General features: G+C 64.9%; 2 protein-coding genes across 5 annotated transcripts in view; one reads left to right on the plus strand and one right to left on the minus strand.

The window, feature by feature from the left end:
* Positions 1 to 444: 444 nt before the first annotated feature.
* On the plus strand, positions 445 to 15,851 carry SBK1 (SH3 domain binding kinase 1). 4 transcript variants are annotated; one of them, XM_054843241.1, is made up of 4 exons: positions 445 to 1,194; positions 14,069 to 14,271; positions 14,375 to 14,577; positions 15,067 to 15,851. In XM_054843241.1, exons 1-4 carry the CDS (start codon positions 1,133 to 1,135, stop codon positions 15,847 to 15,849), a joined length of 1,251 nt encoding a protein of 416 aa, XP_054699216.1. In that variant the 5' UTR covers positions 445 to 1,132; the 3' UTR covers positions 15,850 to 15,851. The 4 variants fall into 4 exon arrangements, with proteins under 4 accessions (XP_054699216.1, XP_054699214.1, XP_054699215.1 ...); XM_054843239.1 differs by having other exon boundaries at positions 14,074 to 14,271; XM_054843240.1 differs by lacking the exon at positions 445 to 1,194 and adding an exon at positions 6,872 to 7,051 and having other exon boundaries at positions 14,074 to 14,271.
* Positions 15,852 to 20,788: 4,937 nt separating this feature from the next.
* DNAAF8 (dynein axonemal assembly factor 8) overlaps positions 20,789 to 24,955 on the minus strand; it is a 101,779-nt gene continuing 97,612 nt past the window's right edge. Inside the window, exon 33 of the mRNA XM_054843237.1 lies at positions 20,789 to 23,544. The gene's annotated coding sequence lies outside the window, so the exon portion shown is untranslated. The remainder of the gene's footprint in view (positions 23,545 to 24,955) is intronic.

Below are 24,955 nucleotides of genomic sequence, written 5' to 3' on the forward strand. Positions count from 1 at the left end.
GCAGAGACACCCCTCCCAAAGCACCGTCATGCTCCTGCCGTGCCTCACCATGCCCAGCCGTGCGGCGGGGAGCAGCCCCCCGGGAATGGCTGCCAGGCCACCTTCTCCACCATCGGCGGGGCGCGGGGCACCCACGGGCACCCAGGCTAAGAGAAATCCCCTCCCTGGTTGTCCACGTGCCCCGTGCCGAGGGGCAGAGGGGAAGGACGGGGTGCCAGGGGCCAGAGCACGGGTCTCTCGGTGACACCCGGCGTGCCGGGCGGGCAGGCTGAGTTTGCCAGGTCTCAGCTGCGGCGCTGGCGAGCCCCGAGGCAGCAGCCCGGAGCCGGGAGAGGGCGGCTGGAGCCTGGGCAGGGCCGGTGGCGGCAGCCGAGGAGTTAACTTCCCAGCCTCGCCGCATGAATCCGGAGCTATTAATACTCGCACGCTGGTTTAGCTGTCAGAGCGAGCGGCTGCTCTGCCGGTGAGACAAGCCCCGCGGAGCCGCAGCTCGCCGACGACACAACTTTCCTCCGTGAGCGCACGGTGCTCCCAGCCTGGCTGCCTGCCTGCCGGACCCCGCCGGACCCTGCCAGACCCCGCCGGATCCTGCCAGACCCTGCCGGATCCCACCTGCTGCAAGCCCCTCTGCAGGGGACACTTTCGCTGGCAGCACCGCGGGCACCGTCCTCTGTGCCTGCCACCGTCTGGTGCCACGTGGGCGCTGGGTGCCGGAGCGGGGCAGCTGCTTCCCCCGGCCTCTGAAGCACCACAGGGCTTGGCCCCATCCTGCCCTGCCGGACTCCTCAGCCCAGGTGATGCCACCCCAGGTCCCTGTCCACACGCGCTGAGGACCGGTGCCACCTCCGATCGCACTGTGCGATGGGTGCCGAGGTGGCGTTGGGCATCGCCGGCCCCGGAGCGAGGGTGACGCGGGACATGGCACAGCCCGGCGCTGCGTCCGTGCGTGGTGAGCGGCTGGCCCCAGCGCTCAGCCCGGCTGCGTGAAGGGCTCCCTGCCGCCATGGCCCCAGGCGGGCAAGTGTGAGCCTCCGGCGGCACTGGCGAGGGGGAGGAAGATGCCAACACCCCTCCGGCGCTGCCTGGCCTGCGGTCCCCCTCGCCCAGGCGCAGCAGCTGCCGGAACTGAGCGATGGATTCCTTCTGCTTCGTCTGCTTCCAGAAAGAGGAGCTGCAGCCCCTGCACCTGCACAGGTCAGTGCTGCGGTGCCCGGCCGGGGGGCACGCCGCTGGCGGGGACACGTCGTGAGCCCGTGAGGGACATGGGAGCACGGCACCGAGCCGGGCTGGGGGGACGATGCGGGACATGGCAGCTGCCTGCCTCAGCTGTGCCGAAATTTCCCTTGGAGCAGGCACATCCTCTCCTGGCCAGAGGAGACCGGGGCCTGGCACTGTGCCGTGCCGTGCCGTGCCGTGCCATGCCGTGCCGTGCCGTGCTGGGGAGAGGCTGCGTGCACAGCACGTGTGCACATCCAGCAGGTGCTTTCCTGGCAGTGGCTCTCCAGAGCGCGGGGTGGGCATCCCGTGCCGTGCCGAATGGTGCCGGTGTGCCATGGCAGCGGGGCTGTTGGCAACATCCGGAGCCATCCCGACCGCTCCTGCTCACCGGAACGGGGTCCGTGGCCGGGCTCTGCTCCCAGGGCCTTGCTGCCACCCCTGGGGCAGGGGCTGGCTGGGGGGTCAGGGGGCCAGGGTGGTTGGGGGGTCCCCAAGGAGGGGCCATGAGGCTCCTGAGGTCTGGCCCTCTCGGCACCGGCGCTCGTCTCCCCCCTCTCCCATCCGCGCTGCTGAGCGGCAGCCAAGGCAAATGTGCCGGTGCCGGAATTGGCCAGGCAGCCGGCAGGGACGCGAGGTGTGAACGCCGGCACATGTTGTGCCCAACTGCTCCTCCGTGGCACTGAGCCACTGCCGGCTCCTTGTCCCGCGCCGCCATTCCCAGAGCAAAGCTCCCACCCCGCCGCGGCCGGGAGTCTCTCCCTGAGCACCGGCTGCCCGCGGCGAGGTCCGGGGGGGGTGGCGGTGCTGGGCTGGTGGCCAGGCAGGGCTATCGGCCGGGCTGTGGGCACGTGTCAGTCCAGGCAGTCTGTCCTTCCCCCTGACGTGCAGGAAGCCATAGGATTTGTTTTGGTGTAAAATCACGTTTTTTGGAGCCTCGATTCCCGTGAGTCGTTGCCCACGAGCTCAGCGCTGGTTGGGACGGTGCCAGGAGGTTGGGGGGGGACTGGGAGACCGGGGGGTGGGAGAGGGGCATTGGGTGTGGGTGCTGCTGGCTGCAGAGAGGTGCGGAGCATCCCCAGGGCTCCCATCTCACAGCCCGGCCTGGGGTCGGAGCCGACCAGCAGCACCCAGCTTGTGCTGGGCCACAGGTGGCACGAGTTTGGCGTTCTCAGCTAGGGAGGGGAGCACCCAGAGCGGCAGTGGGGGGTGGTCCAAGGTCCTGCACGGTGGCCGTGGGGACCACCCCTCCCTGCACGGGGGGACAGCGCAGGGTGGACACCTGTGGCTTGTCCCCTGTCCTGCCCTGCTTCAATGGGGCTGTGCTGGGGGCAGGGGGGGCTTCCCATCCCCGAGCATCCCGCCCCCCAGTTGTCCCCAGCCTGTCCCCAACAGCCTTTCCCTGGGCCTGCCTCCAGCCCCTGGGGACGGAGCTGTCGTCGCCTGCCACCGCCGGCATAGCAGCTACCGGGGTGGGCTGCCCCCGGGCTCTGGCTGGGGGTGGGGGGGTGCCGGCAGAGGGACCCACTGGGTGCTCCCCGCTCCGCCACCGCCCCACCGCCTGTCCCTGGCCCTGTCACCCTGATCCGGAGGGAGCGCGTGGGCCCGCACGGGTGGGTGCTGGCGGCAGCGTGCCTGTCCCCGCAGCCTCGCTAGATGGTGCCAGGAGAACGGGCTGCGAGCGGAGGCGGCCGGACGGCGTGCGGTGCCGGACAGTGCCAGGCTGGCCGGGGTGCCAGGAGAGGCCCCAGCCCGGCACGGCTCTCCCCACGCTCCCAGTCCAGTCCCGTTTGCTGCTTTGGCCCCAGTTGGTGACGGGACGGGAAAGGCACAGCCATGGGCACAGATGTGCTGCGGTCCCAGGCAGCGATTCAGCCGGTGCCTGCGGCTTCCGTCCCGGGGATGGTGCCGTGACCCCGCTACACCCCCAAATCCCACCTCTCCCATGAAGGAACCCGTTCTGCTGCTTTTGGAAGAAACCTATTCAAAAGAAAGCCGTTCTGTTTCTTTTCACCCCAGTAGCTGAACAGTCGTCGTTACGCTCCAGAGTCAACACCGTCTCCAAGCTCCCTGCAAGCAACGGCGCCGCAGGTCCTGACCCATCCTATGCTGGGGGGCCAGCATGCAGGACGCTGTGCCCCCCGTCTGGCTGGCTTGGGTCCATCCTGTGCCCCCCAGGAGCAGGGCATGGGGCCTGGGGGGGCTGCGGGAGGGGAGGCAGCACCCCAACGGCCGCTGGCAGCGGCTCGGCGCGTCCCCACCACGCAGCTGAGCTGCACCTTGCTCCCCACGGCGCCCGGGCTGCGTCTCCTGCCTGACCTTGAGAGCAGCCGCTGGGAATCTCATCCTGGCAGCCACAGCAGGGGATGGCAGCACGCCGCGTGGGGTGACCGCCGAGCTGGGGGGCACTTAACCCCCACGCCCCAGCGCTCCGGGAACCTGTTTCCCACTGGCCCCCTTTCCCCTCGAAATCCCCCCGGCTGGGCGCTGTCCCTGGGGACCGAGGGGGCACCTGGCCCCCCCCAACGTGGGTCGTGCGCCCCGAGATGGCGATGCGGCCCTGGCTGCGTGGGATGGACAGCAGGCAGCAAAGGTCGTGCCGGTGCGTGCACCGAGCGGCGAGGCAGAGCGAAGGGGCAGGGCGGGAGGTTTTGGGGCTCGGTGGGTGCTGCAGAGGGGGAAAACATCCAAAAGCAGCTGGAAGATGCCACCGGCACCTCTCCGGGCTGAGCGCATCCCCGCCGCTGGCGCTGTGGCTCCCGGCGTGCTCCGCTCCCGCGTCACCCTCCCTCCTTCCCTCCCCGCCTGCTCCTTCCCGGCATCCCTGCCAGCATCTTAAGGCAGGTTTTAGCTCACGTCCCCAGAGCGTGACAGGCTGCGGGTGGGCGCAGGCACTCGGCCACGGCACCCCGACCCGTGTGCTATGGGGCCACGGCCCCTTGGCTCCCACTCTGCCGCGGGGGGGACCAAGTGACAGCGAAGGGATGAGTGACCTTCTTGCTGAGCTTGGAGGGGACTGGGCTTGCTAGAAATATTTTGGGCTTTTCGGGTCATTTCCCTGCTGGCCGCCCTGTCCTAGCACATCCCCTGGGCTATTGCCTTTCTGAGCAGAAATCCCAGGGGCGTTCGTGGTCTCTTGGGGAGCTGTGGGTTCATCGCGTGGTTTGGGATCAAGCTAGGTGAGAAATATGTTTGATCCGGCTCCTTTCATCTCCCTAATCTTAATTAGTTATTAATATTCTCTAAGTGCTTTGAAGACCACGAGCTCAATGCAAACACTAACGGGTGCTGCTGGTGTTACTATTATTCAATCTGTGCGTGACTCACACACCGGCGATGTGCCGGCCTGCAGCCTGGCAGACACAAAATGAGCCGCTGAGCCCCACGGAGCCCCACAGAGCCCTGCTGAGCCCCACAGAGCCCCACGGAGCCCCACTGCCGCCCAGCTGGTCCCTCCCCACCAGCTGAGCCTCCATGTACCTGGGGTGCAGCACAGCCCCATCCTCCAACACCGGGGCGGTGACACCGGGAGCCGAGAGCCGCATGCGGGGCGTGCGATGCCGTCCCTGCAGCCCCCCGCGGTCCCCGTGCAGGCTCCCCGGGCACCGGCGCCTGGCTCCTGACCTAGAAACAGCCCTGAGCTATAAATAGGGCGAACCGAAGGAGAGCTCAGAGGCGCAGCTCGAAACGCCGCGAGCAGGAGGCTGCGGGAGCCGGGGAACCGCAGCCGGGGGACGGCACGGCAAGGGCAGGCAGGGGACACGGGGGGACGGGTGCCTCGTGCGGGTGCTGTGGGAAGGGGCGTGCGAGGAAGGCTGCGGTGGCTTTTACCAGCCCGCGTCCTGCTTATGCGGCAGCACGGGGAGCACCTGCAAGGCCCCGGCTCCGTCTCCCGCACTGTGCCCGTTCCCGGTGCCCCTGAGATGCTCTGCTGCCCCTTCCCAGCCCCACAGCAGCTGGTCTGAGCACCCATCCAGCACCCATCCAGCCTGCCTGCCTTGCTGGGTCCCTGGGATCCGGTGACGCAGGGGACGGCATTTCTCCTCTCGTGCCGTGTGGATGCCCCTATCCTGGTGGGATTCGTCCATACTCGGAGCATCCGAGCCAGGGGTGCCGGGAGCTGTGGCAGGGACCGGCGAGCGGAGGGGGCGTGGGGGGGACCGGCAAGCGCTGGTGAGCCACAGCCATCTCTCCCGCTGCCCAGACCCGAGGCTGGCCATGCCCCGGGTGGCTGCTGGATGGGAGAAGGGTGGCAATGTCACAGCAGCGCCTGGCACCAAATTAAAGAGAAGTGTCAGAATGTGATTCAGACTCTTGCTTTAAAGTCATTCATAAAAAGGCTAATTACTCTGTGTGCTAAACTGGAAGCGGATTAGAGCCGCCCGTGAGTCAGTGGCGATGGCTGCTCTGCCCTCCCCAGCGGTGGGGGGCCTGGGGTGGGCAGCGGGACGGCCGCGGTCCCGGCAGAGCGGGCACAGCCGGCTTGCACGGCCCTGCGGAGCGTGGGAACAACCCACCGTCACCCCTGAGAGCACGGGGCAGCCCCACGGCTGTGCGTCAGCTCCAAGCAGCATCGTGGGAGCAAAGGGACCCAGCGCCCAGCTAAGAGCCAAGGAAGCCCCAAACCACAGCGTGGCCCGTGTTGAAATGTCCCTGCTCAGCCCTGGCGAGCGCAGAAAGAAATCGGGAAAGACTGGATGTGGCCAGGGAGGCTCTGAGGAGGAGCGCGGTGCCTACCCCTCACCTTCCTCCCGGAGAGCTGCCACCCTGCCCCGGGGCTGGAGGTGCCCGGGAGCTCCAGTGCCCGGCGCTGGCGTCGCTTGCAGAACGTGTTGCCAAACTTTAACGAGGCTGAAAGGAAGCCCGTGCAATGCGTCTGCCTCGGCCGGTTTTTCCCGGTGTGGCTCGGTCCAGAGTCCCGCCATTCGGGAGCGCACGGGGGAAGCCACGTGTCCTGCACGTGTTTAGGAGCGGCGCTTCAGAGGGGCGATCTGGGCAGTGCCCACACCGCAGTGGGCATCGCCCGCGCTGAACGAGGAGGAATGCGAAGTCTTGTATTTTCATGGAGAGCGGGGGACGAGGAACCAGCCGACAGCGGGATGCGGTCCTGTGCGAGGACATTTCCAACGCACGGCGCTGATGGCGGTGGATCCCAGATGTTCCGAGCTTGGGCTGTCGGTGTCCTTTATTGCTGCCTGCAACGACGAGCGGGGTGGGGAAGGGGCGAGGAGCCCGATCCCCGCGTGGGTCACTGAGGAGGTGCCTGTCCCAGCCTCTGCTCACCGGCACATCCCGCATCACCGCACGCCCACCCCGTGGTGCTGGGGGGGGGGGGCGGCTCCGCTGCGGCCCCCGGCTCCTGCCCGGGGACAGACCGGTCCCCCCCGCACCGAGCGGCACCCGGGGCAAACCCACCCGCGACCCCCGCGTGGCCCTGGGCCCACGGACCCCGGAGGGCTGCAGGGCGGGGAGCGGGAACGGGATCGGCCGAGGGGATGGGGAGCGCCCCGCATCCCCACCAGCGCCCGCGGGAAACGGCGGCTGCAACCCCCCCCCTTCCTCCTCCTCCCCGGGGGCTGCGGGGCGGTGCCGGTGCCGGGCGGAGCGCGGGGCGGGGCGGTGCGGGGGGCGGCGGGCGGCGCTGCCCTGCCGGGGGGCTGCGGGGGGCGCCGCCGCTCCGCTCCGCTCCTCCGGCGGCGGCGGCGGGGCCGCGGCATGAGCCCGGCGGTGCGGGAGGCGAGCGGCACGGCGCGGCCCCGCGCGGGGGGCGGGCGGCGGCGGCTCCGGCTCCGGCTCCTCTCCCGCCGAGGACGGGGCGCGGCGGGTCGCCCCACCGGTAAGGCGGCGGCGGAGGGGAGGGGGCGCGGGGGACGCCGCCCGCTCCGGTACCGGCCCGCGCCTTTGTGGCGGGGCCGCCCTTTGTCTGCCCGCACGGCGCGGGGGGGAGCGTGGGACGGCGGCGGGTCCCCGCCAGCCAAAATAACCATCACGGTACACCCGGGGCTCCGGGATGAATGGGGGGGGGGGGGGGTGGTCGCCTCCCGCCGCTCCCCGCAAAGCCGGGTGGGGTGCGGGGTGCGGGGTGCGGGCTGGGGGGGGTGGGGGGCACCGGGCGATGCGGGTGCTGCTCGCGGGGGGCTCGGCCCCCTCCCCGGAGGAGCGCGGGGTCCCGCCGGGGGCCGCCTCCCGGTCCCGGGTCCCTCGTCCGGCCGCTGCCACCTGCGCCCCGGCCCCGGCCCTGCGGCTGCGGGGACAAACTCGGGGCCGGAGACGGAAGCGGCGTGAGTCACACTTGAAAGGAGTTTGTGCCGGAGCGGGGATGGAGCCGGCGGCTGGGGCGGCGGCGGGGGGGCCGGTGCCTTCCACTTGCTCCGGGGCCTCAGGCGGGGACGGTTTCCGAGGGAGAAAGGGGTCGCGGTGAATTTTGGGGGGGGGGGGGCGGGGGGGATGTCTGGAAGGATGCGCGGGGCGGCAGCCTCGGGAAAGCGGCTGGAGGCGGGAGAAGGGGAGAGGCGGCCTCGGGGGCAGCTCAGGCCATCTCTCCTCGTCGTGTCCCCTCGTGTCCCCTCGTGTCCCCTCGTGTCCCCTCGCCGCCAGCGCGGTGTGGGTGTGGGAGCCGGCCTCCAGCCCGCACCAGCCTCCCGCCGGCTGCAGCTCGGAAAGGGGGAGCGTGACCCACTTTCCTGCAGGTCCGGCCTCGCTGGCGCTACGGCCGCGGGCGGGCGATGCCAGCCGGGAGTCCTGCCGCAGCTCGGGGTCAGGCGAGCGGCACGGGGAGCTGGGGCGGTTCGGTCTCGGCACCCCTCTGCGCTGGATCTGGCGTCGGGGTGTCACCTGCCAAAACCCCGGGAGCCGGGTGCCCGTGTGCCGAGCCCCTGACCCGAGCCGGCTCTTGGCGTGACCGTGAGCGGGGTGTTCCCGTACCCTGCCCGGGACGCTGCGGGAGTAGGCTGCCCCAGGGGGCGAGGGAGCGAAGGCGAGGAGGGGAGAGGTGGGAGCATCCCCCTCGGTGGGAGCCAGGGCTGAGGTGGGGGCTGCTGGGGCGATGCCCGGGCTGCGGGGTGACAGCAGCCCTAAAGCGTGTAAAGGCTGCAAAGCTCCTTGGAGTGGGGCCGGGGCTGGGTTTTGCAGCAGGGTGACGTGCCCTGCTGTCCCCGAGAGCGAGAGGGGCCGAGGGGCCGGCTGGCCGCGCCCGTGGGGACCGGGCGGGCGATGGGCAGGTGCCGCTCGGGGCGTTTGTCTTTGCAGATCCCAAACGTGCGATGCTGCCGGCGCTGGTGGAAGAGTTTTGGGAGGGAGATGATGACAGGCTGATGAAACCAATCAAACAATGAAGTAATCATAAATCCCCGGTGCCGGCGGCAAGGCGCGGCGAAGGCGGGAGGAGCTGGAGGCTGGAGTAGCTGAGGTCCTAACGAAGCCATCCCGCTCGTCAGGAAAATTCCTGGGAGGCCAGAGTGCTGAAAGGCGGCCGAGGTCCTGCCGCTGGGGGCCGATGGACGGAGACGATGCAGTGCCAACGAGGGCAGGGAAAATCCTGCTGGCAGCTCCGGGAGAGCAGTGCGGAGGGCACGGAGGATGGCAGCAGGAGGGGAGAGCGGTGACTGCTCATCGCTCGGGAGGTTGGCGAGGGCTGCTGGAGGAGAGAGCCCGGGCGCTGCTTTATCTGCTCTTCCCAAATTTTTTCTTGCGGAGGCTGGCTGTGAAACCTGAATCCTGGGACCAAAGGCTGAAGAAGCTTGTCACAGGCTCATGGCCAGGATGGGAGACGCTTCCTGCTCCGGGGGCTGCTACAGAGGGGTGTGACGGGGCCTGAGCCTGCCCTGGAGCCGAGACGTCCCTGCCAGGAGAGCAGCTCCCACCGGCCGGGAGCCCGCGTGCGTCTGGGTGTTCGTTGGCTTTGCCGAAGCCGATCCTGGTGCTGGGCAGTCTGCTCTGGTCCGGGCAAGGAGCTGGTATGAGAAACTCTGGATAAGTGGGAATTCAGTGCCATCGCGTGGAGAAGTGTCCCAAACCGGGGGCGCTGGGAAGTCACGGTTGCTGCGGGCGCTTCGGTGGAGGTTTGGTGCTGGTTCAGGCTCATGGTGCAAGCGGCACTCGAGCGTTTCCCAGCGCCTTCCCACCGCCACGGAGTCGGTGAGAGGACACGGAGACGTGCCCCATCCATCGCCTCTTTGGGGGGTGGCTGCTCCTCCTGGGTGGGGGGATGCTGGAGGAGGGGCCGTCCCCAAAATGCCGCCCGTCCGCAGCCGCTGGCCGGTTTCCCTGTGCCGTGCTTGACCGGCCGCCTCCTGGACACGCTCGGCTTGTCTTTGGACGGCCCGGGGCGGCGCCTGGGCGAAGGGACCCTCTCCCCACCCGTGTTTCACTGCTTTTGGTGGGGTGGGAGGCAGCGGCCAGTCCGGGTGGAGGGCAGCGCTGCCTGCAGGCAGCCCCCTTGCCTGGCTGGAGGATGTCCGGGCACGGCGGGTACCGTGGCTCTGGGCCCCCGCGAGATGCCTGTCCTCCCCCCGTGCCCGTGGAGACACCGTCCTCGTTAGGCGAAGGTGCCTTTGTGAGCCCTCCCTGGGCACTGGCATGCCGCCGCCCCCGGGAACCGCAGCTAATAACGCCTCGCGCCGGCGCGCTGGTCCCAGCGGCGCGGAGGAGATGAGAGGATGTCCCCGGAATGGGGTCAGGCCGGAACAGAGGCGGCGGAGGCTGGAAATGGAGCGGGGCGCTGGGAGGCAGCGGCTTGGGCGCGGGGCGCGACCGAGGCATCGCCTGTCCCCTTCTCACGGGCAGCACCGGGGCGGTGCGGGAGGTGGGGGACCGGGAGCGGGGACGGCCCCGGTGGGGCCAAGCGCTTGCCTGGGGGTGATTTTGCCGGCTCAGCGGGTGGTTTGGAGAAAATAGGGGAGATTTGGGAGCCGGCTGGGGTGCGGAGGGAGCGACCCCCCCCTCCCAGCGGGTGCCCTGGGCTGGTGGGACTGGGGAGGAGTTGGTGTTACCCGCTAATAACTAATGTCAATTAGACCATAATTAGCGAGCACGCTGCTGGCGTAGGGAGCGTCGCGAGGGTTTGGGGATGGGGACGGGGGGGATTCGAAGCTCTGCGAAATACACGTGGTGCGGCCGGGGCGGAGCAGCGTGTGCCTGTGCCCGCCCCGCTGCCAGGTATTTCTCATTTCTCCACTCTCAGCAGAGAAATCTGGGTCTTGTCACCGTGCCCCACGGAGCCTGTCCCTTCATCTTCCCAATTCCTGGCCCACGGTGTGAGCCCTGGCCCCTCGCCGCGCTTCCAGCGTGCCATAGAGACCCCTGCGTCGGGCTGAGCCTGGAACCCTTTTCCGTCACCCCCCCCCGTGACCGGGTTGTTTTCCTGACTTGTCGGTCTCTGATGTGACCGGAGGGTTTTTGGGGGTTTTTTCCCCCCCTTTTCCCTCTTCATTTCCAAGCAGCCGCTGCTCCAGCAGCTTCCTCTGCTGGGGGCCTGGGGCGGCCTCTGCTCCTCTCAACGAGCTCTTAATGAGTTTGCAATTACTTATTGGCGGAGCGGATGCACCCAGGGCTGGGCGTGCAGCGGAGCGGGATGCGGGGCAGGGGAAACCATCCCCTTGCCAGGGCGGGAGCGGGTTGGCGGTGCCGGCCCTGGTGCCCGGTGGGATGCCGGGCTCCGGATACGGGATGCCATCCTGCTGGGAGCTGCTCCACGGCGTTGGGGACGGAGCCGGGGAGGTTTGGGGAGCGGAGCGGCGGTTGCCGACGGGAGATGAGTGGCTGCCTATAAATACCTGCCAGGGAGCGAGGAAGAGGTGGGTGGATTATCCTCCTCACTCAATGAGATAAACGGTTCTGAAGCTTAAACACAGAACAATTTTAGTCTGAATAGTAGGAGAAACGGTTCAGGACGCGGAGATGACGGCACAAACCGCCTGCGGTGAGCGGCAGGGTCCCGGCACCGCTTGGCGGCATCTTTGTTGCCCCTTTGCTGTTGCCCGGGGTCTTGTGCCGCGGTGGCCTGCGCCGGGACTCAGCCGGGACGCGCATCGTTCCTCCCCGCTTTGAAAAGCTCGTTCTTCGCGAACGCTGGAACAGCCGAGCTGGGGACCGCGCGCTGGCAGGGCGGTTTGGGTTTCCTTTGGGCACGGCGCTGAGTCCTCTCCCCCGGTGCTTTGGGGCTGTGCCGCGGAGGCAGGAGAGGAGCCAGCGTGCCGGGAAAAGGCCCCGTTTCTGCTCCGATCTGACCCGATCTGGCACACGGCTGCACGGGCAGTTGCGTCAGCACGACAGGCATAGACCAAGGTTGCGGGACCTTGACCCCGGCAAGGCCGGGCTGGCAGCATCTCTTCTCTTGCCGCGCCGGCACTGGTGCCCCGCGTCCCGCCATCCCCATGAGCGCGCGGAACCAGCTGGAAACGAGCCCTCGCTCCCTCTCCTGCTGCCGCCCCGCTTTGCTGCTTACGTCAAAGCCAGCGTGTTTTCAAAAGCATTTCAATTTTTAATGAAAACTTCTGCCTTTATGCTTTGGTTTTTTTTTTTTTGGCCTTGGCACGTTGGTGTTGTGTCCACTGTCGCGGTTTGGTTTTCCCTGGGATCGCCGTCGGCTCCGCGCTCCTGTTAGCCTCGACAGAGCGGGGTGCGTCGCGCTGAGCCGGCAGGAACGGAGGCAGCGCGGCAGGATCCCGGCAGCACCCACGTCCCCGGCGGCGTCCCCGGCAGCGCACCCCACCTAGCCGAGATCCGCACGGCGGCGGGTTTCCTGCTCCGTAAAGCACCGCAAATGCCCCGGGGTGGCCGTGAAAGCCGGGCAGGCAGGCAGGGAGCAGGCAGGGAGCAGGCAGGGAGCAGGCAGGGAGCAGGCAGCGGACCTTGCGTGGCGGGATGCCCGTTTGCGATGGGGGTTTCTCGGCTGCAGGAGCTGCCTGGAAAACCCAACGGCTTTAGCCAAAGGAAAAAACAAATAGTCCTTGACTCGGAGAGCTCTTTTACGCCGCCGTCAGTCCTTCGCCTCCTCTCTCCCATCCCACCGGCAGGTTTGGTTTGGTTTTTTTTTTTTTTTCCCCCCCTCCCCTCAAACCCCAACTTTGCCGACTCGAATAATTGCGTTTCAACACCGGTTTAATTAAGAGACATTGACGAGCATGATTGTAAATTCAAGTGTAGACAGACTTCTTCTTCTTGCGGGATGCTGGGAGCTGTTTTTAGTCATGCATCCATCGAGCTGCTGCGCCGATCCACCTCCACCTCCAGCACCCAGACGCTGAAATGATGCTCCTCTTCCAGGAGGCCAATAAAACACTATGGAGATGAGCTGCTTTGGAGATCTTATGAGTCAAGCCGCTACATTTTTGGAACATCATCATGTTGAAGTTCCTTTTCTATTTTTTGCCCAACTTCCCAGGAAAAAAAAAAAAAAATTAAAAAAAAATTAAAATATAATAAATTAAGAAGCTGAGCCCTGCTTTGGGATGAGCAGCGGTGGAAAGAAAGGAAGGAGAGGTTGGAGATCAAGCTCAACCTTGTTGGGAAAGGATCCTGAATTTGGGGTGCTGCAGGCTCGTTCTCACGGCAGGGCTGCTCTCCATCTCCGGTGTTTGCAGCCGTGGGCTCGCCGCCCCCGAAACACCCGAAGGGTGTTTCGGGGGCGGCGAGCCCACGGCTGCAAACACCGAGCACCCACGCTGCATCCCCGGCCACCCGTCCTCCAACTCCATCCCGGTGCCGATCAAACCCCCAAGGGCTATCGGTCCCGGAGACAAGCTGGCTTAATTTTGAGTTTTTTTGGGTTTTTTTTTTTTAGTTTTTTTTTTTTGTGACGCCGCATTAAAAAAAAAAAATACCTCAATATAACCCAGCGCCCGCTCGGCTGCCGTCCCATGATTTTTGTCGATCTGCTAGAAAATAAAAAGCAGCCAGATTTAGATGCCGAGGTACCCGCCGGTCCCCGGGGTCGGGGCTCAGCTCGGCACAGGGTGGTGGTGCCGCGTTCTCGTGCGGAGCGGCTCGGCGGGGCGGTGGGTTTGTGCTCTCGCGGGATGACGGGGCCGGGGGGAGGGTGGGGGTGGGTGATGTGACACCCTGAAGACATCAGAGGAGATTCCCTGGGGTGGTGCCGATGCCGCGGCGGTGTGGTGGGTGAGTCCGAGCTGGGCTGTCGTTGGCGAGGGAAAAAAAAAAACCACGCCACCGGTTCGTCGAGCGCGAGGAACGTCGGCGCTGTCGTCCGCGTGCCGCCGGCCGGGCTCTGCACCAAGGTGTCGCGCGTCCTGGTAGGGGAAAGCCGGGCGTTGGCGCCGATGGGTGGTCGGAGGCGTATCACGGCACAGAGCCGTCGTGTCCCGCTCGGCACGTGCGGCGTGGCCCTGGCCCCACTCCGGAGCATCGCTGGCTTCCCGGCAGGATCGGCTCTGGAGGGGGCTCCCGGTGCGCTGCGAAGGCAGGAGGGGCGGAGGGGACAGGGCCAGTACCCCAGGTCCCCGTGGGGGGCTGCAGCAGCAGCGAGGGGGAGCCCCAAAGGGCCTCGGCTCCCGTCCCGCGCGGTGGCTGTGAGCACACCAGGGCTGAGGAAATGGGGGGGGGGGGGGTCCCCATGTCCCTGCCCTCCTGGCTCTGCCGTGCCTCGAGCCCTCGCTTTGCCCCCAGACAGCCCCCTCCGCGGCTGCAGCCCCTGCCAGGGCTAGAGCATCCTCTGCAGAGCCGTCGGGTCGGTGGCCCCCGGGCACGGAGGGGACGGAGGGGATGGAGGGGTGGCACCCAGTTGGGGCGGCTCAGCACCGCCCCGAGCAGCCCGGTGCCCCTGTGCAAGGGACGGGACGGGGCGCGGTGGCTTTGCAGCACCCACCGCAAGTGGTGACGCGCCTCTGCCTTGCAGCGCAGCCATGAGCGCGGGTTCGATTGAGCAAGAGCCGTCGCGGAAGCTGGCCTGCTGCGGGGTGCCCCTCATCACCGAGGACATGCAGTCCCTGGCCATCCGCACCCTCTCGGGCACCGACATCAGCAAGCACTACGACCTCATCCGCGAGCTCGGCAAGGGCACCTACGGCAAGGTGGACCTGGTGTCCCACAAAAGCACAGGTGAGGGGCGAGGGGAGCGTGGGGGACGCGGCCGTGCTGGGAGGGGGTGCCCGGCGTGTCCCAACTGTGCCCCGGGCTCACCCCCGTCCCCTGCTCACCACAGGCACCAAGATGGCCCTGAAGTTCGTCAACAAGAGCAAGACGAAGCTGAAGAACTTCCTGCGGGAGTTCAGCATCACCAACACGCTCTCCTCCAGCCCCTTCATCATCAAGGTCTTTGACGTGGTCTTTGAGACTGAGGACTGCTACGTCTTCGCTCAGGAGTATGCCCCGGGTGGGGACCTCTTCGACATCATCCCGCCACAGGTGGGAGCCCCCACCCCTCCCGTGGGAGCCTTTTTGGGGGGTGGGGGGCCAGTATCCCTGTATGGGTCAGTCCCAAATGCAGCAGAGCGTCTGCAGCACCTACAAGCAGGTGTGGGACCTATCACCCGTCCTCTGGGTGGCCTGGGACCCATCATCCATCCCTAGGGTGGCCTGGGACCCATCACCCATCCCTAGGGTGAGTGACCTGGGACCCATCACCCGTCCCCTGGGTGGCCTGGGCACATCACCTGTCCCTAGAGTGGTCTGGAACCCATCACCCTTCCCCTGGGGGGCCTGGGACCCATCACCCATCCCTAGGGTGGCCTGGGACCCACCACCCATCTCCCTGACGCAGAAAGTGCCCCAGATAAGACCAGGCACGACCGCGTTGGACGTGTAACGACCTACAGATGCGGCGGTCCCCGAGCTGGGTGGGATCACCACGGGGTTTGGTGACGGGTGGCTGACACCGTGTCCCCGCGCCCGCAGGTGGGGCTCCCCGAGGAGCTGGTGAAGCGCTGCGTGCAGCAGCTGGGTCTGGCCCTCGACTACATGCACAGCAAGAGCCTGGTGCACCGGGACATCAAACCGGAGAACGTCCTGCTCTTCGACCGCGACTGCCGCCGCATCAAACTGGCCGACTTCGGCATGACCCGTAAGGTGGGCTGCCGGGTCAAGCGCATCAGCGGCACCATCCCCTACACGGCGCCCGAGGTCTGTCAAGCCGGGCGGGCGGAGGGCTTCGCCGTGGACACCAGCATCGACGTCTGGGCTTTCGGGGTGCTCATCTTCTGCGTCCTCACTGGGAACTTCCCCTGGGAGGCGGCGGCGCCTTCCGACGCCTTCTTCGAGGAGTTTGTGCGGTGGCAGAAGGGGCGGCTGGGGGGGCTGCCCTCGCAGTGGCGACGCTTCACGGACAGCGCCCTCCGCATGTTCCAGCGCCTGCTGGCCCTCGATCCCGAGAAGCGCTGTCCTGTCAAGGAGGTCTTCTACTTCATCAAGTGCGACCTGATGGCCGAGGTGCGCCGACGACCCTCCTACCGCTCCCGCAAGCACGCCGGGGACAAGCTCCCGGCCGGTCCCCATCGCCACGAGGCGACCGGCTCCTGCACCCCCGCCCCGCTCAAGAGGACCGTCCTGACCGAAGGGAGCGGACCCCGCGGCTCCGAGCCGAACGTGGCCCCCCCGGGGACGGCGAGCAGGACAGACGGACGGCAGGACAAAGGCAAAGGGCAAATGGTCCTGGCCACAGCAATAGAGATCTGCGTCTGACGGCGCCGGGGTGGCGCGTGGCGGCCGCCTGTCCCGTCCCGTCGTCCCCCCCCACCCTGGGAACAGGGATCGGGGGGGGGGGGGGGGGGGTCGCTCGTGGTGGTGGCACGAGCTGGGACCAGGCTCCGGGTCTCCCAAAGCAAAAAAAGAAAAACAAAAACGAAGAGGAAAAGGACAAAACTGGTTGTGCTCCGTAGCGCTGAGGATGCTGATCCCCCCCCCGCCCCCCCCCGGGCAGGGGCACCAGTCGCTGCCGGGGAGGACGTCGGTGTCCCCGGCTCCTGCCACGGCCACGCTGCCCCCTCCGAGGCTCCCCAGGGGGCACAAGGAGGGGTCACCCAACATGGGGAGGAAGAGCTGGCGGGGGGGCCCGGGGCAGCCAGCACCCACCGGCTCTCCCCCACCCCGTGCTCGGCCCCCGGCCGGGGCGAGGGAAGGCCGATGACCCCGCACCGTGGAGGAGGCCTTTGGGGAGGTTTGGCTGGGCGGCGATGTGCCCCCTTCTGCCAGTCCCTGCCCCGCTGGTGGGGACCGGGAGGGGATGGGGAGGGGGGCACCGGGCAGGGATGGGGAGCCGGGGGGGGTCGCCGGCAGCCCGGTACCCCCGGCAGCCCCGGCTGCCTCCCTGCCGCGGGAGGTGCTGGCAGCCATCGATGTAGCAAGTGTCCCTGTCTGTGTGTCGTCGTGCGTCCCAGCCGCAGCCGCTGGCACCCCTGTTCCCCTGCCCGGCCCCCGAACCCCGGCCGGAGGGACCGGCCCCCCCCCAGCTGGGAGCTGTGCTCCAGGCTTTGGCCGGCGGTACCGGCTATCCGGCGGGTTGGATGCTCAGGACCGGGATGCCTGCCGTGGTGGTGTCGCCTCGTCCCCTCTGCGGACTTTTTGTACCCAGGGACTGGAAAAGGTGGTGGTGGCACATCTCCAGGGCAGGACCTGGGGAGCAGGGGGGCCTCCCGAAGGTCCCCATGGCTCCCTGCGCTGTCCCCATCACCCCTCCTTGCTGTCCCCCCCTTCCCCAAACCCCGGTTCCCCTCCCCTGGGGCTGGCGGGGAGGAGGCAGAGGGGTAAATCCCCCCCGGGGCTGGCTGCAGCCGAGCGGGGTGGTGGTGGCAGGAGCCGCTGGTGGCCCAGTGGCACCTTAGTGACAAGGTCATGGGGTGGCGGGGGGGATCACACCCCCCCCGTCCTGGTTTTGGGCACCCAGGGCAGTGCGGGGCTCACCCTGCTGCCGGGGCGGGGAGGCTGGGGGGGGCACCCCGGGGCGGTAGCACCCAAGCCCTGGCACAGTTCAGGCTTCCCTCCCATCAGGTGGGTGCCATGGGGACCCCCCCCGGCCCCCTCCGGCCCCCCAAATCCCGCACAAAGGGCTATAACGCTATTCAGCAGCAGCAGCAGTTTACACAGCAGGCGGGTGCCCGGCCGGACCCCCCCTCGCCGCCACCGCTGCCCCCCCCCCGTCCCCGTGGCACCCACCCCTGCCCGTCGCCCGCCTGCGGTGCCAGGGCCCAGGGCCGGTTTTAGAAGTAGCATTGCCCCGATGTAGAGACGCTAGGTGCGGTTTTTTCTCCTTTTTGCCTTAGGTCCCTCGATGTCCTCGATCTTTCGTGCAATAATGTAGATACGGGATCCTGGCCGCCCCCCAGGAGGGCTCGGTTGTGCCTCCCCAGGTGGTCTGTCCCGCGGGGGGGGGTGCCCGGGTGTGATTTCTGTCCCCGTCGAGGTCGCTGTGTCGGTAGGTTGTCGGGTTTTTATTTCCAATTCCCTCGGCTGTCGGGTTTCGGACCTTCTTCCCGTAGGAGAGGCTGTAGTGTCACAGACGTTACCTCAGTTTGTCACTGTTGAAAAGGATTAAAAAAAAAAAAAACACAACAAACTAAAACCATAAAAAATGACAAAATACATAGTTATAAAAGCGAAAAAAAAAATCTCAATGGCAGTGAAGACTTTTTTTTTTTTTAAACAAAACAAACATGACGGTGCTTGTGCAGCCGTGGGGTGGGCGGGGGGCACTGCCTGCCTTCACCCTGCCCTCGGGGCTCGCTGTCCCCCCACTTTCACCCCATCCCCACCCCCATGCCCAGCTGCCACGGGCACCCCAGGGTGGGAGGGAAGGGGTGGCAGCACCCATGGGTGGAGGGGGGGACCCAGCCGCCCTCGGTGCAGCCCCCTCCAACCAGGCAGGGCTGCCTGATGCCAAATGTATTCCAGCCACGTCCGCAGGCTAATTTCAATTTCCTGGTAATTATGCAAATGAATGTGGATTTAATTAAGGGCAGATTTCATTAAAGTCTTCTTGGGGAAATGAGAACTGGGTGGGGGAAGAGCGAGGAGGAGGAGGAGGCGGCAGCAGCAGGGAAGGAGAGATGAAGGCAGCGCCGGCCCTGGAAGGTAACCAGCTGCAGGGGACAGGACCGGACAGGATGGGATCCCTTGGAAGTGGGGTGCTGCCTGCTCCCGGCCATGGGACCCCCATCACGGGGGGGGTGGGGGTGGTCCAGGTCCCCAGCCCAGAGACGGGGGCCGCACAGGGCACGGCCGGGGGGCAGCGCCCAGGATGGACCCCAGGAAGACGCAGCAGCGGCTCTTCCAGCGCATCCCCAGCCCCGCTCCGGGGACGAGGGCAGGAGGCAGCGAGCCCTCTTCAGCTGCCGACCTCAGCCGCGAAGGCTTTCATCTCCTTTCTCTTCTCATCAGGGCACAGAAAGCATCTCTTCGACATGTGATTTTTTTTTTTTTTAATTCTTTTTTTTTTTTTCTTCCCCCAGCTAAAAATACAGATTTGGCCACGCCAAAAGGTCTAGGAAATCAATGTCATTGTCACCAGGCGCTGGCTGGAAAGACCCTCCCCTCCCCAATCGCAGACAAAAAAGGAAACGCTGCCATTTGACGTCTTTGAAATGAACCACTCGGGTTGCTTTCAGCTGAACTGTCTTTAATTCAAAGTGAAATGGCTAATTTTATCCCAGCAAGGTCAGGGATGCTGAGAGCCCATCAGTGCCAGGGGGAGGGGGGGGCTGCTTGTCTCCAGGTGAAACCTTCAGACCCAAAAAACGTGGCAAAAGCAGTGACTCGGCAAAGCCATCGCCTGCCCGCGTCCCCTCTGGGTTTGCTCCTGGCTTTGGCCGGGAAGGCGGCGGCTGACCTTGGGCAGTCCCCAAGCGATGGATGAGCAGCACAGGCACCGCTCCGAGAGAAAATACCAGATTCGTGCAGATCCAGATCCTCGAGCTGGCAGCGAGGCCGGGGGGGGGGGAGGGGGGGAGATGCGCCCGGACCTGGGATGGGTGCGGCAGGTCCAACCCCACCGGGGTCCCGTAAAGCCAGGTCCTTCCCGAGCTGTGGGGTGGGAAGGCCAGGAGGTCCTGCCCATCATACTCGACAAAGCCTCCCTGCCTGTAATTTCATCCAGCCCTCGATTTCCAGAGCTGAATTTTGCCCATTTTTGCTTAGAGATGCCAAGTGAGCCACCGCAGCCCCAGCTAAAATACTGGAGGTTGAGAGTAAAAATAACTGAGAATGATCTGCTCGTTTGGAGCACAAACGATGGATGCCAGCATTGCAAGAAAAAAAAAAACCAAAACAAAAAACCCCAACAAAACACCAAACCCCAACCCCAACCCAGCCCTTTAAAAGGTAATATTTTGCCACCAAGATGCTGCTTCAGCTCCCTGATGATGGAGGAGGGGCCGCAGGCATTCCCACACATCCCCAGCCAGGAGGGGAGCGCGGGGGTCCGGGCTGCCGGTGGCTTCCCCAGGCACCGCGCGGAGACGTCGGGGGGATGCGAGCCCAGCGTGGCGAGAGTATTCATTAAATGTGCTTCTTAGGGCTGATCCGCTTTCAAGAGTTTCCAAAAATAGCAACGGCACCGAGCTGCGATGGGCGTTGGAAGGAAATGTGACTCATGTGCTACCCGGCGCCTGAGCAAAATCGGACGAGCTCGAGGCCGCCGCACAAAACGAGCCACCCGAGCCGCTGCGCGGGGATGCTGCCGACGAGGGGGTCTGCGGGAGGACGGACGAGCTCATCCCAATGCCCTTTCCGGCAGCTACACGAACTGCCTACGGAGAGGCCGCAGCTCGGGCTCGTCCCCTGCCTGTCCTTTCCGCAGGGCCCCTCTGCTGTCTGTGTTTCCAGCTGCCGGGGACATGACGGACAGATGTCAGTCAAAGCCTGGCAGCTGCCGAGGGCCCCCGCGGGGACAAGCCGCCAGAGCCAGGCGGCAAAAGCCGTCCTGAGGAGAGGAAAAAGCCAGCCCCATGCCACGTGGGATGGTTCAGCAGGGCCGTGGGTGGCGGCAGAAGGGAGAGGTGACCTTGCGTGGCAGATCCAGACGCCTGCGGGCAGAGGGAGAGCGGAGCTGGCTGCATCCCCATCCCCATCCCCATCCCTCCCATCTCCTGGGCAGGTCCCTGCTCGGGGGAAACAGCCCCACGGGTGTCCCACAGCAAAGGGCTCTGGGTCAAACTCTGCCGGGTGCTGATCGCCTTCACTCCAGCCGGGAGGATTTCGGCACAGGGCAGAGGACGGCAGGAAGCTGTCGCCAGCTCTGAATCGGCTGCGTGCTCCCTGCAATGGGTTTGGACCCATTTTTTCACCTAAAGGTGTTTCTTCCCATGGAAAACTCAGTGGCTTTTTTGCCAGGGTCTTTTAGCTGAAAAAGGGGTGGGTTTGTCAGCTTTGGGAGAAGGGGGGTTGATCACTATTTTGGGGTGTGGTGAGGTGCCAGGGCCCAGGGGAGGTGATGGGGAGCACACCCAGCCCTGCACGCCCCCCCCTCACCCAGACGGTTGGGTTACAGGCTCCGGCTCTGCAGGCCTCCCGGTTGTCATGACAACTGCAGCATCCCAGCCTCAGCAAGGACGGGAGATCTCCACCATCCATCCCCACCGCCACCTCGCCCGGACACGGCTCGGGATGCCAGCGCAGGCAGCACCCCTGCCCTCAGACTCCGGGTGCCACAGGCAGCACCCCAAGCCCACGGCTGAGGGTTTTACACTGGCTCCTAAGCGCTGGTCCACGCTCCTCCTAATTTAGCCCGTCCCTCACACCCCTCTGCAAGCCACAGGGCTAGCAGGAGAGGCTTTTGCTTCTCACACGAGGATCTGCCTGTTCAAACCCCCCCTGCAGCCAGGCAGCGCGTGCCGTAACCGAGCCACCGCACGCCTCGCGCCGCTGCGGGAGGGTTGCTCCCCCAGCCGCAAAGCGGCAGCTCCTGCCTGCTCCGGCTTCGCTGGGTCCCGGCTGGCAGAGCATCCCTCTGCTAGACAGTGTCCCCAGGCTGTCCCCCAAACCCCTCCTGTCCTCGCTGGGGGGGACAGGGTGGGCTCTGGGAGCGCAGACCCCGCTCCCCCAGTCACCCCAGCTTTTGAGGCAGCAGAGCTGCCGGGGTCCCCAGGAGCATCGTTACCCCACGGTAATTAGAGCATCACCACGGGCGGCTCTCGCTGTCAGTAGCCTCACAGGACCTCGGCTCTGAGCCCGACGAGATCCTGAGCTAAACCCTCGCTGACATCGGCGGCACTGGGCTGGGGAGAAAGGAAGCTCCTCTCCTGAGAGGCTGCTGTACCTCCAGAAAGGTCTCCTTCGGAAAGCATTAACACAAGATTAATAGCGGCTTTAATAAACAGTGAATCAACCGCTAATGGAGCCCAACTTGTAGGCCATCTGTAACACCTCAGGGGCTTCAAGGCATCCAGAACATGTCTGGAACATACTTAAGATGGATGTTAAGCACCTTGCAGCCCCAAAGACACCACACCAGAAAGAAACTTTAGGAGCTAAGGCTGCAGGCGAGACAGGAGGATTGCCTCATCCCTCCGCTGCTTTAAGGGGGTTTGAGTTACAATCATCCCCCCCTCCGCCCCAGCATGAGGGCAGAGGAATTTGGGTCACCTTTGTGCGTCCAGGGCCGGAGCTGGGTCAGGAGCCCATACCAAAGCGAGGCCAGTTTATAATGGACAGGCAGGTCCCACCTGAAGTGTAGTCACCCCCATGAGAGGGCACCCGTCCTGGTCACGGAGCAGGGGCAGGAGGGGCAATGGGACGCTGCTTGGAGCAGGGCAACCACTGAGGCGGGCCTTGGGTCCCTCTCCCAGGGCTGCACCACCCTCCTCCTGAGGAGCTTCTCCTTGTGCTCATCAGCACTTCCCTTGCTGAAGCTTCACCGCTTCATCCTTCTGCTTTGCACCTCCGATCTTCTCTGCTCCCAGATGGTGATTTAGACCCCCTCCCTCAACCTCCTCTTCTCCAGACAAACGAAGGTCCAGCTCCCTCAGCCTCTGCCGGACTTGCCCCAGCTTGTGACATGTCTGCAGTCGCTCAAGGGACTGACCCTTTCCCAGGCTGGTTTGAGGAGCACTGCAACAACCCTTTCCCAAGGGCCAAGGTCTAGTTTCCAAGTCCTACTTACTTCGGCCAGAGAAGTAGGGTGGCTTGCTCTGCAGAGCTCCTCAGTCATGTTTGCCCTCACAGGCATTGCTCAGAAGCTGTCCAGGATAACCTGTATGTGGCAGGACCAACCGCCTGACCCACAGGATGCCTGCAACACTTGCTTGGCTTCAAGTCCAGGTGGACTTCAGTATTTGGAGGCTGTCAGACATACTAGCCAAGAGACTCTGGAGGCCAGGCATCAGAATACAGCACACGGTTGTCTGAGAAGTTCAGCAGCAGATACCCAGAAGACAGTGGTAGTTCAGTGGTCAGGAGCTTCTTGGTGGTCTTTTAATTTACATCATAGCACCACTGTGCAGTAAGTTTTGGTCCATGTGTTTGGGTATCTCCTTCTGGGGGAGAGGGGCAGCTCTGCAGGACCCAGGGGCACTCCACTCAGCATCAGCTCTAGCTGGATGAAGCAGAGCAGGATTCTCTGTCTGCTCACAGATCAGGAACTGAACATCCTCTTGGCCGGCTTCCAGACTTCCCAAGGGAGGTTGGATCTTGCGGAAGGACAGGCACGGGGTCAGAGACTGCAACCAGCACAGCAGTCACATTAGTTTTGTAGTGAAGTCCCAGCAGCATGAAGTATCCAGCTCCAAGTCATTACCCAGCTTTAAATTGGAGACAATCCACAGCCATTCTTGGGAGCCACTTGTTCACAGCAAAGCCTCCTCTGCAGGTCTGAACAGCTGCTCCACAGCTCTCAGGTGGACATTCAGTGGCCAGGCTGCTTTGGGAGGGTATCGGCACCTCAGTGCAGAGCCACGAACAGCTTGGGATCTCCCATCAGAGCTCTGGAGAGATGAGTCCCACACCCAGAGTCACTGCTCAGAGCATGGAAACGCAGCTCCACAGCCATGTGAGCACCTGCAGCTGTGCTGCACAAGCTACACACGTTCTCCAGGCCCATCAGTGGGTGCCAGCTGAGGCAGAGAGGAGGGAGGGCCAGGCCACCATGCTCCCTCCTTCCCTCCCCAGAGCAGGCAAGAAAATCTCCTAGATTTCAGCCCCAGACAGGTAAGCCAGGACATCATGGCACCAGCAGTGTAACAGGCTCTGCCAGATGGAGTATCTTCAGCCTGGAGTCAGCAAACACAGAGCATCACCCACAGCAGGGAAAGGTCTTGGGCAAAGCAGTCACATGCAGGTCTGTTGGAGCCACCTGAGGAACCTAATCAGCTGTAGAAACTTGGTGATCTTGCTGGAGACAAGAGTCTTCATCTTTGAAAGCTCACAAAAATCTCAGGAGATTCCTGATGCCTGGAAAACAGCGAACATCACACAGGTCTATCAAGTAGGAGGATTCCAGGGGGTCAGTGCAAGAGGCAGCCCCCAGCCTCACCTGGCAGAGCAGCCAAGCACAGCCCCAAGGCAGAGACAGGAGCCCAGAGCCCAGCAAAGCCCCACCAGCACAAGCCCCCAGGCCCTCCCCGAGGGTTTATATAGCCCTCCTGGCAGCGGTGGCTGCATGCGATTGGCCAGGGCAGGAGCAGGGAAATGCGGGATTGGCCAGAGACAGCAAGGCAGCAGGGGATTGGTCAGGAGGCGCTGCATGCCAGGCCAATCCCAGCCTGCGATGGGTTTGACAGTCAAGGGGCTGGTCTTCTCCTGCAGGACCTGGGTGTGGGATGGGTGGATGGATGGATGAGTGGGTGAGTGGATGGATGGGTGGATGGATGGATGAGTGGGTGAGTGGATGGATGGGTGGATGAGTGGATGGGTGGATAGATGGATGGATGGATGAATGGGTGAGTGGATGGATGGAGACATACACACACACACTACAGCCCCTCGGCCAAGCTCCCCAGGAGCACTTGCAGTCCCAGCAGCCCCTAGCTTGACCCCACACCACGTGAAACCACCCAGACCTGGCCTCTGCCCTGCTTTAACAGAGCAAACCCACCGCTCTTTGGGACGAGGAGCAGCGTTGCTGTGGGGCTGTGGCCGTGCCAGGGCCAGGTGAGCCCGCATGAGGTGCCACCAGCGCCGATCTCCTGCGTGACCCAGTTAGAGCAGTTCAATGAACTCCTCGCGCACCGGGCTGGTATTTCAGCCTGAGCCATCCGCTGTTCCAACCAGTTTAATTACCCACATCTGAGTCATCCCCGGCCCCGCTTTATCGAAGCTCACAGCCTTGCAGACAAACCACCCTTTGTCCTCCTCCAGCCCCGGTCAATGGGGAATTGCCAAGTACCAATTAATCACCGGCTCCTGCTGCGACTGGGCCTGGGAGGTGGTGCCCTGGAAAGATGGAGATGAAGGAACGGAGAAGGGGCCACTGCTCACCTGATGGGACTGAGCTGGGACTAGAGCCTGGGTCCTGATCCCACCCCAGGAAGATGATGGGGAGGCAGATGCTTCCCCTGGCAGGGACCTCATCCTGGACACTGGCCTCACTAATGCCCAAAGCATTTCAGCTCTCCGGCATTGCCAGGTCTCTTGTGTGGTGGCCCAGCAAGCCCTCCAGATGCAGAGACACCTGGAAATCCAACAGCGGCAGCTCTTGGCCGAGAGAGAGGTGCTTATGGCTACGCCAGCTAGAGCAAGGCAAATATTTGTGAGCATGTGAAGCATGTGGACCAAGATCATCCAGCCTGGTGAGGATGGCTGATCCGGGGACAGCTCCAGCAGGTTCAGCAGCTCCTCCTGCTTCCCGAGCCAGCCGTGGGCC

This window comes from Grus americana, chromosome 15 (genome assembly GCF_028858705.1).
Source record: "Grus americana isolate bGruAme1 chromosome 15, bGruAme1.mat, whole genome shotgun sequence".
Taxonomy (NCBI): domain Eukaryota; kingdom Metazoa; phylum Chordata; class Aves; order Gruiformes; family Gruidae; genus Grus; species Grus americana.

Bases quoted from the DNA above. Each gene is read 5' to 3' on its own strand.
- SBK1 (XM_054843239.1), top strand. From the start codon at position 1,059: ATGCCAACACCCCTCCGGCGCTGCCTGGCCTGCGGTCCCCCTCGCCCA. The intron at 1,195-14,073 runs GTCAGTGCTGCG...CTTGCAGCGCAG, and splicing joins CAGCCCCTGCACCTGCACAG to CCATGAGCGCGGGTTCGATT. The intron at 14,578-15,066 runs GTGGGAGCCCCC...CCGCGCCCGCAG, and splicing joins TCGACATCATCCCGCCACAG to GTGGGGCTCCCCGAGGAGCT.